The 12,006-nt window shown below is 42.5% G+C and overlaps 1 protein-coding gene across 12 annotated transcripts in view; it reads left to right on the top strand.

Moving 5' to 3' along the window:
- LOC148332303 (receptor-type tyrosine-protein phosphatase delta-like) overlaps positions 1-12,006 on the top strand; it is a 160,746-nt gene that overhangs the window by 139,275 nt on the left and 9,465 nt on the right. For 6 of the 12 annotated variants that reach the window (XM_088303213.1, XM_088303211.1, XM_088303217.1 and 3 more), the window contains 6 exons: positions 1,006-1,129; positions 3,424-3,599; positions 5,409-5,432; positions 6,928-7,047; positions 8,340-8,494; positions 10,737-11,022. In XM_088303213.1, coding sequence (XP_088159339.1) covers positions 1,006-1,129; positions 3,424-3,599; positions 5,409-5,432; positions 6,928-7,047; positions 8,340-8,494; positions 10,737-11,022 — 885 coding nt within the window. The remainder of the gene's footprint in view (positions 1-1,005; positions 1,130-3,423; positions 3,600-5,408; positions 5,433-6,927; positions 7,048-8,339; positions 8,495-10,736; positions 11,023-12,006) is intronic. The other 6 variants (XM_088303216.1, XM_088303220.1, XM_088303219.1 and 3 more) reach the window with 1 other exon arrangement.

The following is a 12,006-nucleotide window of genomic DNA, read 5'->3' as shown; positions in this document are numbered from 1 at the left end:
CACTGTAATTACCCTCCAGGAACTTAATGTGTTGGTCTAACACAACTATCCTCTCGTTCCCGGAGGAATCTTTTTGAGCGTGTATCATCTTTCTCCGCTCGTTCCCCGCTCCGTAGACAGCGGAAAGTCCCCGACATCATTTTTGTTCTATTTCTTGGAACTCAAGATCTCATTTGGCCTGCATTTCTTTTGAGGTCCTTTTTGTACTTGATTTGGAATGGTCAGTGGTGTATTACAATCGGGCAGAATGTGTTCTGTGTGTGTGTGTGTGTGTGTTACGCCATTTGTCGCTCATAGTCAGCTGGGATTGGTTCCTGCTCACCCGCAACTCCAATAATCGGAAACGGATGGATGGAAAGTGCGCTCAACTTTGTTTATTAAAACAACGTGCATGATCACCGACCACGTAGGTAGTCTCGATCTCTCAAATTGGAATTGGATTAATTTCTTTAATTGAAAAATATTTGCTCAATTGACATTTAATTGGCTATGCCAGAGAGGCATGATATAAATTAAGTTATTTTTGTTGGTGTTGTTGTTTACAATTGAATCAGACGATTTTTTAAAAATACTACTGGATGACTCTAATATTGTAGCTGATGTGTGTGTGAAAAAAAATGAAGACAGTGCCCACTTCAAGTAAACACAAGTGTACAGTAAGTAAGCCATTTTCAATCCGGAGCTAATGGACAAGAAGTACATTTTGTGAATACTCAAGAACTTCTTGAAGCTCCAGTACATGAAACATTGCCATCCTGACCCCTGTTCCAGATGTTATTTCTACATTTTCCTTAAAATCCCAGCACCCTCCAAAATATCCATAGTGATGTGATTTTTCAGACAAGTGCAGCTGCTCGAAGAACCATTTCAAAAACAATCTTTCATTTTGAGTCAAAACACTGCCAAGTGCCAACGTGCCTGTGAACATCATCCAAAACAAGCATGAGTCTTGACGTTTGTTCTCTGACTCTTGACGGTAACTTTTTGTCTTTTTCTGTCTTGCAGTCTGTTGACCCCGGTCAGCAGTTCACGTGGGAGAACTCCAACTTGGAGGTCAACAAACCAAAGAACCGCTACGCGAACGTCATTGCCTACGACCACTCCAGGGTTATACTCTCTGGCATCGAGGGTAAGAAATATTGCCAGCGTGTTTGTGTGTGGGTGTGCGCTTGCACCAGCTTGGGGAAAAAAAAACAAACGCAGAGTTTAGGCTCAGAGCTCAGATAGCCAGAACTCAAACAGAACAATGATTGTAATTTCTTTACATAATTTATTTCACAGTAAGGAAAAGAAAAATCACATTTCTGTCTTTAATGTGTCGAGAGACACATTCAGCCACCTCAGGTGCGATAGACCTGAGGCAGAGAAACTGGCAGGCCCAATATTGAGAGAGGGAGGAAGTGGGAGGCCAAGCCCAAACAGATGAGTCTTATCTGGGCAGAGCATGCAGTGAGGAGCTCCCCCAGCCCAATCCTCGTTTGTACTTAAGCACTCTCTTTCTGTCTGTATCTCTGCATAAAATATTGTCGACGTATATAAACACACACAGTTAAGCATGAACATGTAATTATGCAAAAGTCGTGCACAGCAACAGATATGCACATTCACTTCCAGACTGCTCTCTATCTCTCTCTATCTCTCTCGCACACACACACACACACACACCCCTACTCGTCTTTGCTAATTGTGAGGTCCACTTTGTTTAAGTACACACATGTGCGCACAAACACTTCCTGGGAAGCTTCTTCAGCTGCCAAGTGACTCTCATGGAAGTGTTTGTGTGTGTGTGGGGGTGTGCGGGCGTGTGTGTGCGAGCTACACAATGCATCTGCTGTCATCCCGAGCACTAAAGTTGTCGCCTAGAAAAGCTTTTAGCTAAGCTGCCTTTTACAGACTTTTGATAAACATTGAGTTGCACGTTTGCTGTCTGCCATGATCTCTCCGTTTCAAAGGAGCAAATACTGCTGAAGCTTGTGACATCGTGGTCCTCAAATGCCGCGTGGGTCGAATTGGCAGCTTTGCGTGTGAAATAACTATGAGGCTTTCTTCCTCTTAAGATCCCAATTACCGTTGACAAAAAAAAATTAGGGGGAGCCTCAGGGGACTACCTGGAATTAAATAATTGTGTAAAAAATGATTCAATCATTTGCGTTTGTGTGTGGAAGCCAACAGACATAATTTTACGGTAAGAGGTGGACGCGTCATCACACTTGAGAACTGTGAGCATCTAAAGCAAGCAGGCAAAGTATGGCCCGGGGGCAACACGCAGCCTGCTATGTTGCGTAATGGGGCCCATCAATTATTTACCTCATCAAAAGTCCTGTAATATTTGTTGCGCTACTTTTATTTAGTTTTTTATAAAATTGGTTTATCAATATGTATTTATTCCATTTTCATTCCGTTTTGTAATCCGCCATCCATTAACTAAGCCGCTTATCCTCACAAGGGGCGCAGGTGTGCTGGAGCCTATTTCAGCTGTCTTCGGGCAGTAAGCGGGGTACACCCTGAACTAATTGCCTGATTTATTTATTTTTTTCTCGTTCCGATAATCCCAAAAAGAGAAGTGTGGGGAAAACCATAGATCTGGGAATGGAATTTAATGCAACATCCTGGCGAAAATGAATTCGGTTCATTCATCCTATAGAATTGCAGAGAAATTCCAAACTGCAGACTTTTATCACCAGTTTCCATTCTGTTTCTGTTAATGTAAATTGCCATCAAAAGATGCAAAAAAAAAAAAAAAAAAAGAGTTTGTGTGGCCCACTTTGGCAGAAACAGGTCACTGCTAACTGCATGTGTGTGTATTTGTGTTGCGTATTTCGTCTGTATGCTTGTTTGTCTGAGCTATGACTCAGTGATTTTAGGGATTATGGTATTAGGCCCCAGATGAGCAGGACTGATCCGAAATCAAACACACACAGATGGCCTCTCACATCACACACCACACACACACACCCACACTAGCGCACACTCACACGCAGACACGCATGCGCACACACAGAAATGCACACAATCCCTTCCAGGACACAATCAGTGTCAGCCTCGTCTTACACACAAGCGGCCCTGCAGTCATATTGCCATTCAAAGCCACACATAAGAGTATGCTCGGATTAGACGCGTGATCATTTTAGCTTGTATTATAAAACAAGACGACCCGAACAATCCAACACCGAAGGACTGTGCCCCGTGAAAACATTAATCTTCCTGCCACAACCTCAGTTGATCCACATCCTTCAATATTGGGACATAAAGCTGCTTTCATGCTTTTTGACTGGGAATAATCTATATAGATTGATTCACAAGAAATCTGAATAATAATCAGGTATTTTTGCTTTGCTTTGCAATTGCTTTAAAATGCTTGTCACATGCCCGATGTCCTTTTTTCTCCATGCGCCCTTCTTGACATGTGCTCTTCACGTCCAGGTGTCCCAGGGAGTGACTACATCAACGCTAACTATATCGATGGGTACCGGCGTCAAAATGCCTACATCGCCACTCAGGGTTCCCTCCCGGAGACCTTCGGGGACTTCTGGAGGATGGTGTGGGAGCAGCATACAGCCAACATTATCATGATGACCAAGTTGGAGGAGAAGTCAAGGGTAAGACATAGCGGATGGAATTGCAAAAAGAGACAACAGGGTGGATGGAATTGAAAAGCACGGGGAAATAATGGCATATTGTCCAGGATAATATTATACTATATTATATTATATATAAAATTTTATATGCTGTGGTCACACTATTGAATTTTTTTTTTAATTTTATCAGGACAATGATACTGCATGATTTGTAAAAATATGACTTTTTTGTTAATTCGTAACAATGGCCCCTTATATTTGGAACTATGATACAGTGCAAGGTAAAAGCAGAATATAAATCAATGTTTTCAATTCAACAAGGAATTATATGAAATCTTATTCATTGCAGTCTTTCTTCCAACAGATTTATTTGCTCTAAAAGTCAGAATGACCTTGGGTGCATCATACATCCTCAGAAAAAAAACAAGATGGTGGCTCCAATTACCTTTAAGATCGTATAAATGTTAACCCACTGCTAATGGGCATCTGCAAAGCGGAAGTTTAAAACAAGATTTGCAAATCATTTCAACATTGACCCCCCCCCAAAAAAAATACAGTATTTGAAAAGACTGAACATGGCAATGCTTCTCTAAAATTTAAATATTCCAACAAAATTTATTATCATGTAGGGAATGTGAAATTAATTTACCAGAATTTCATAACAAAAACAATCATAGGGAAAAAAAAAACAAGATTGCATTATACATAAATACTAATAATGTGCATCTCTCAAATAAAAGACGATTTAATATGTATCTCGATACCGGGGTGCGATTCAATCGAAGGACGGTTCGATTTTAAAGTGGAATGATTCGCTTCGGTTCCGTGGGATCACAATTCAAATCGTTATGGGACAGCTCAGTTCGAGAAAGTATGATCCAATGAGTTTCTCGTTCTCATTTCACAAACTTAAGACTCAAGTTGTCAGGACTCTACATATTGGATTTTGTCCAATAAAAGACACATCGCAATGTGTTTTAAAGTGGAAGATTAGATTTCATACACTCATATCAAAAACTGTGTGCGTGTGTTTGTGTGTGTGTGTATTCTCTGATTACGGAAAATTTGTGCAAGCCCTACACTGGCAAATGTTTTTCTTAGCATACATTAACTTGGTGTCGGAGTGACATTGAGTGATCTCTTGTGTATAGCCACGTTGGCAAGCCATTCGCTTGCATCCGCGATAGAAGTTGTTTGCGGTTTTATCTCCTTCGTTAGGCTGGATTTTGCGAGGAAATATCATGGAACATTTAAAGGTTTATACGTTTAAAATTAGAAACAGATCCTCCGGCAACAATGCTTAAAACATATTATTCCAGTCAAATTCTTGAGTGGCCGTTGGAATAATTCCACGTATATTCTAATGCGGACATAATGAGGAGGGAGGCTCACGAGTTAGGATACTGGGGATTGTTAAAACCAGATCGATGAGCCAGAATTTTTTTTATTGTTAGTAGAAAGGAAATTCCATTAAGGAAAAGGAGGACGCTTTGTGATGCCGTTGCTTACTAAAGAATGACAGAATTAAAGTCGAATAGTAATGGTAGGGGGTTAAAGGCATAACAAATTGGGTAATGAATTAGAAAATATTCAGCTTCAAGGCATTCTTTTTGTTCATTTGAGTGTCGTGTAAGAATAAAAATGAACAAGACTGGCTCAGGGTAAAAAAAAACAAAAAAAAAAACAAGAAATGCTCTTATGTGTTTTGTAGCAACTGATCCTTTCCTCTCATCTGTGCTTCTTTTCCTATTATTAACCTGTGCATTGTGTCCAAGCTGTTTCCTTTCCAACCTTCTCCAACTGTCTCTGTTGTGTCTCTTTGACCCTCAGATGCCCTCTTATTTCTTCTCTAAGGCAAGATCTCGCTTTCTCTCCTTTGCTAATCCCTTTTCAAATGCACCCCTCTCCTCACATGGTTTTCTCCTTACCTCTCTTTTCAGTGCCTCTTTTTTTTTTTTTTTTTTTTTTTTTTTTTTTGCACTTTCCCCTTCCCCGTGCAATAGCCAAACGCGATGAGTTGAACTATTTTCAAAGCACCACAAGGCACCCACAGTCAACGAGGACTGACTTGGGGGTTTCTTGTTACCCCCGAAGTTCAGAAACAGTGCACATTAGTGTCTACACTTGCATGATCACACCTACAAATGTGCTTCCTGTCGAGCTGTGGTTCAGTCAAGTGTGCAGCATTAAATTTCATACCATGAGGCCTTTAAAGGACAAATTTATAGCATTGGTAAGAATGAACTCTGTGGCATATTTGCTGTAAAGAACATCAACTGCCTCGTAAAGATGATGAATTTGCGTCTTCTGAATATTTGCTTGGCTCTTTAGTGTTTCCGATGTTTGCTATAAACCTGCCTTTCTCCAGTGGGGTTGGAGACTTGCCGGGGGGGGGGGGTGATTTAATCACATTTAACAACCATCTACATTACGTTATTATGTGTTTATGTATTACCAACACCGATGATCCCAGATGGGATCAGTAGGATTCTTTGTTTTAAGCGAACCACACAACAGCACAATTCTGCTGGTGGCCTCCACAAAGCAGGATGGCATGTGCTGTCTTGCATATATGTTAAGTACTTAAATGTGGTTTTTCAAACACCCCCCACCATGGAAGACCGTTCTCATCCTGATCGTGTCTGAAGGTCTGGTGGGAACACGATGGAAAAGCTGTAATTACAGCCCAAATGTCCCGGGCCAAAATGCTTAATCCTGAGTCTGGAGTAGCGGAATGCAGAGCGAGCTGAGCCGAGCTCCGTTCCGTCTTTGATGTGAGGACCGGAGGGATCAGTGAGCAGCGTTTGCTTTGGCCTGATTCTGCCAAGGCTCTAGTATGCCCCTCCCGCTCCACCGGGATGCGTCCCTCTCTTGTGGTCACTGAGGCTGAGCTGAAGAACTACAAGTACGGTCGTGTGATGCGGGGAATTTCAAGGTGCGAGGCAGGCCCTGTCGACTTTCAGGGATTTGTGAGGTTGGAGCGTTAGGGCCACGTCGAGTCAAGTGATACTCACTCAACTTTTCCCTGCTCTGTGGTGGATCACTGTGAACGCTTGCCAGACGTATGGAAGCTTCCCCGTGCACAGTTTTAGGGTATCAGACACTATTTGCGCAGGACACATGCACTCAAACCTCTTTTCACACATCGGGTTGCCTCAATAAGCACAGTTTTACACTTCTTGTTAATTCAGTTTGAATTTTGCAAAATCTCACTGACCTGTATTCATCTCCCAAGCCCTTTTTTTTTTTTACCAAGTACACACTGCGCTCATGCACTTCTTTCTAAAAAAAAAAAACAAAAAAAACCATGCCCTTCAGGTCTCACAACATTCTCCGTCTTGATTTTTAGGTGAAGTGCGACCAGTACTGGCCCACACGAGGCACAGAGACCTACGGCCTCATCCAGGTCACTCTGCTCGACACAGTGGAGCTGGCCACCTACTCTGTCCGGACTTTTGCGCTTTACAAGGTAATGTGACATGTGCAGTCAACCGCCACACAGTTTACCAGCGCGTATTGATCTCTTCAAATATTTATGCTGCTTGGTGTATTGATGTGTGCTTGCTGCCATGTGACAGTAGGCACATGCATGTGTTGTTCATGACATCGCTCACCCAACCTGAGCACTATTCTGTCAGAGGAGGAGGTAACGGTGGCTTTTCTTTTTTCATTTTTAAAATGATCTTCATCATCAACACAGTAAACGTATCCAGTTACTGCTTTTTACAGGGGATTGGACCCTGAGATTGATTGCAACAAGTAGCAAAATAATCTTAATTGATGCCACGCAAAATGTTTAGAATTTTCCATATTAATAATTCAAAAAATAGATTTACCCCAATCTTTGTTCTCAAAACGGTTTAATACTATTTCAAACGCATCATTCGGACTTTTCCTTTTGAAAAAATGTCATGTAAAATTTTAATTGTGCATGTGGTAAAAACCATGTACAACTCCCACTAACAACCCAGGCTAAACTTGGCTCCTCACTGGCTTACAAAAGATGGTTGTGCTTCAATCAAGATGTAGCACTTCAACAATGCTAGCCTGAAATGAATTACTACTTTCCTATTATCCTATTAGCACTATTTAGAAAAAGCATAAAACGTCTCGTTGAGTTTTTCAGTGAGCTGAGGATATGTCCCCCTGTGATCTAGTCCTTCAAAAATGGAACGATATTGGCCCTCTCCTATAGCTAAATAACGTTATCACAATATTTGAAACCGCTTTTTGATTTCATTCTCCCATTTCTCACACATTGGAGAGCTTCATGAGGATGTTGGCTCACATTGTCATTGACTTTTAAAACGAAGCAGCCTTTGCTCATGATTTTTGATACCACTCTTATATTGGCTCATGGCTCGAGATTGGCTTATGAGTTGTTGCTAACGTTTAGTGTAGTGCACATTGCAAACAAGCCAAAATTCATCACCAACTCCACCGACATCAGTATGCTCGTTTATTTCGAGTCAATACCTCGGACAGCCTCCAGCTGCTGTTAATACACACTCTATCGTCACGTGTGTATTAATCAGTCGATGCTGATGTGATTTAAAAATGGAACGACAGAACATAGGACTACTGACCTAATTTGAAAGCTACGTCATTTGAGAAGCTTGAGAAGGGAAGGCTTGAGACAATGTGCTCACCATTAGCCCACCGCGCAGCCAATTACAAGATACTTGTGTCGTTTGAAGATCAAATTATTACATATCAATCCTCAACACAAGTGTTACTTTTTGTGACTTTGTGTGTTTCCAGAGTGGCTCCAATGAGAAGCGCGAGGTCCGTCACTTCCAATTCACAGCCTGGCCGGACCACGGGGTACCCGAGCACCCCACGCCGTTCCTGGCCTTCCTGCGAAGGGTCAAGGCCTGCAACCCTGCAGATGCAGGGCCCATGATCGTCCACTGCAGGTGAGTGACACACCATCCTGTTTTACGTTATAGTTTAAAATCGTTCACTCTTTTATTTTGTGACTCTCGCAGTGCTATCAGCAAAATATTCGCATTTTGTGGATTATTTGTCTGGATTTGTCTGCAAGCAGAATACAAAGGAGACTCAATAAATTGGCAGTCAGTGTGTATAATTTAACCATCGTGGTGGCGGTTCTTCCCTCCACAGCCTCATTTTATAAATCCAGTCCAATCCAACTGTGAGCACTAATGGTTCCTGAACCAAACCACAATTGGACCTTCTGTTACATCAAACCTTTGCATCCTTTCCGCAGTAACCTTCTCAAAGCTGCTTGTTTGCTGACCTTATTTTGCATAAGCAGCATTTTACTGCTGACCACTCGAGCTGGTATGGGGTTCATAAGTTTATATTCAAATACTGTCAGATCGGAAGGAGGGAGAATTTTTTGGAAGACTTGTCATTACCGAGAGCTGAAAGGAGGCTCTTATTTGCAGTAACCGGCATTGGAAGACGATAGAAGGTTGCTGCGGGAATATGGGCCAGAGGCTCCCGAGAGGAAGAATTAGTGCGGCGAGATGCAGAAGGGAAAAAGGGAGGATTGAGACAATGATTGAGAGGAAGAGTTAGCAAGGGACTGGGAGGTAAATGATGAGATATGAGCAGAAGGAGAGTAGCGAAGGGAGCGAGGGGAAATAGGCGAGGTCAAACTGTGGACACGGCGCATGGAAGTGGTGAATTAAAGAAGAGGAAAGGTGCAGAGAAAACGCAGGCTGATGGTGGAGTGTGTGAAAGGTACTTAGGGCGGTCAAGGCAAGGGGGAGGTGAAAAGGTTGTCGGAAGAGAAGCTCTTGGTAATCTTTGCTCGCAGTCAGATGGAGTATCTAACAGGATTAACAGACAAATTTAATTATGTCGCCAAGCCTCTGTCATAATGTGTCTTAATGTATCAAGCAGCCTGGGAATCAAACAATGGGCCCAAATCTCATTCCACCGCAGTCACTCTCACATCCCAATATTCATTCTGCCATTTAAAGAGGTTTTCATTCACTTCTGGGAACCTCCTTGCTAAGGATCTTTTACCAATTTGGTACCAGCACAGCAGAAACGAGTGGGAATTTCGAGGAGTTCATATTTGGACTGGGTGTAGATCGGAGAATATCTCCGGAATTCATAATCCTAGTGCTGACTCGTCACTGATGGCAATTTTTCTGCACAAACTTTGCATGTTTTGACACTTTGGCTAAGAATTTGTGCTATGCAGTATAGTACACGAAGAAAAAAAGTTATTCCTGGCCTCTTTAAACTATCAGCAAGTTTAGAATCACTCACCTTGTAGACACACCCCGGTGCGAACATTTTGACAGAGGCAGGCAAAAACTCCATCCTTGTGAGACATTTTGAACAGAGCCAATATTGGGCCGGAGGCAGAGATAGGCAATTAGTAGTAGCGGTTCCAATAGGAGTGGTAGTAATAATATACCGTAAGAAAGGGATGACTCACAAAAATCTTTGCTCTGACTCTCGGCTTTATGAAAAAAAGAAAAAAAAAAAGGTTCAGTTTTGAAGATTCTTGCCAACATGCCAACGGTCTTGATTTCCCAGGATGCTCAGGAATCTGCAATCAGGACAACTCCTGACATCATGGGCCTCCAATGCATCCATGCGATTATAAATAGAACGTGTCCTCTCTTGACACAAAGTTTGTGTATCTTATTGGTCGTGTAAATTGTGAATGAAGGACAATTGACATCTATAAGTTCATTTATGCAGCCTGTTCTGTACAAAAAGAGACATGTGTTTTAACGATCACTCCTTGGATCGAATGTTCGGCATTTGTGCAAATTTTGACTCCAAAAAAAAAGGTGACAAAATTAGAGAGAGTGAATCTAGCGGCGGTGGTCTTTAACACTTCAAAGCTTGTCCGTGGTGAATTATTCATTACGCTCCATCCATTTTCTACAACACTTGTCCTCATTAGGGTCATTGGTGAGCTGGAACCTGTCCTAGCTGACATTGGACTAGAAGCTAGGGTACGCTCTCTACCGGTTGCCAGCCAATCGCAGGACACATCTAGAGATGCAATCAATCACACTCGCCAATTGACAGTTTTAATTAACCTGACATCAGAGGTAGGAGGGACTGAGCCAGGATTCAAACTCTCAACCTCTGAACTGTGAAGCAGTAGCGTCGAATTTACAGTTTAAAGATACATGAATTGACCATCCCCATTTCCCCATTCAGTGCCGGAGTGGGCCGCACAGGTTGCTTCATCGTGATCGACGCCATGGCGGAACGGATCAAGCACGAGAAGACCGTGGACATCTACGGCCACGTCACGCTCATGCGCTCCCAGAGGAACTACATGGTCCAGACAGAGGACCAGTACATCTTCATCTATGACGCGTTGCTGGAGGCCGTCACCTGCGGGAACACGGAGGTTCCCGCCAGGAACCTGTATTCATACATCCAAAGGCTGACGCAGATCGAACCTGGCGACAATGTCACCGGCATGGAGCTGGAGTTCAAGGTAAGCAATTAAGAGCGATGTAAAAATAATGCGTTGTTATACAACGTGGCGACTTCCCTGTTGCCACAGTAGCACTTCCTATGATGAAGCCATTAAACAATTAAATAAGACACACACTGACGGGAGGTTAATGATCCCTGAGCAGTATATCCAAGCCTAATTGAAAAATCGCAACATAAAATAAATTACGAAAAACGTCAAATGACTTTAATGAGAGCAACGAGCCTTTTGTCCTTGAAATGGTTCGTCACCAAACTAGCCACTCTCCATATTGTGGGATTTTTATTGGAAATTCTGTGTGTTGGGGGGGGGGACCTCTTTGCAATGACGAACCCAATCATGAGCATGGATTTTCTGACCTTGACACTTTCTGACAGCATCTTTCCTGAGGCAGTGAGACGCTCTTTTAGTTCCAGCAACCCCGCCCTGAGAGTCGTCATATTGTCCAGACGGATGGTCGAAATTAAAAAGGATGATCGGATTTCAATCTTTCAAAGGAAATGATCGTTTTACTGTTTTAGAAGGCAAGTGTGCATTACCAGTGTAGAAACAAGCAATTTTGTCCCAGAAGTTGAGTTCTTCGTCAAAGGTCACATCTTCATACACTCAAAGAAAGCCTGTTTCAGTGATCTCCTCCACCGATGCCCGAGAATTCTCGTCCTGGCAGCAGCAGTCTCCGATGAATGACAATGAACTCTGCGCCCTCCGAGCTGTCTTTCCAGACTTGTATTGATGGAAAACACGTGGCTGGGTTGCTTCATTCATCAGATTCCATCTCAGTGTTACTGGGCACCGTGGACGAACACATGGAATTACGATTTCCATCTTTTCAGTTGTAAATATGACATGGAGCGTGTGAATCTCTAAGAACAGAATCTGTTCCAGCAAATACACTGCTGATGTCAGGGAACTTGAGTTGTGAAATGAAATGATTTCAATCATAAAAAGTCAAATAAAATACCAACCTCATATGAGAGGTGAGGG

The sequence above is a fragment of the Idiotropiscis lumnitzeri genome, chromosome 8 (assembly GCF_059441095.1).
Source record: "Idiotropiscis lumnitzeri isolate Australia: NSW breed Sydney's pygmy pipehorse chromosome 8, RoL_Ilum_1.0, whole genome shotgun sequence".
NCBI lineage: Eukaryota > Metazoa > Chordata > Actinopteri > Syngnathiformes > Syngnathidae > Idiotropiscis > Idiotropiscis lumnitzeri.
Note: the sequence above shows the minus strand (reverse complement) of the source record. Positions and strands in the feature narration are given on the sequence as shown.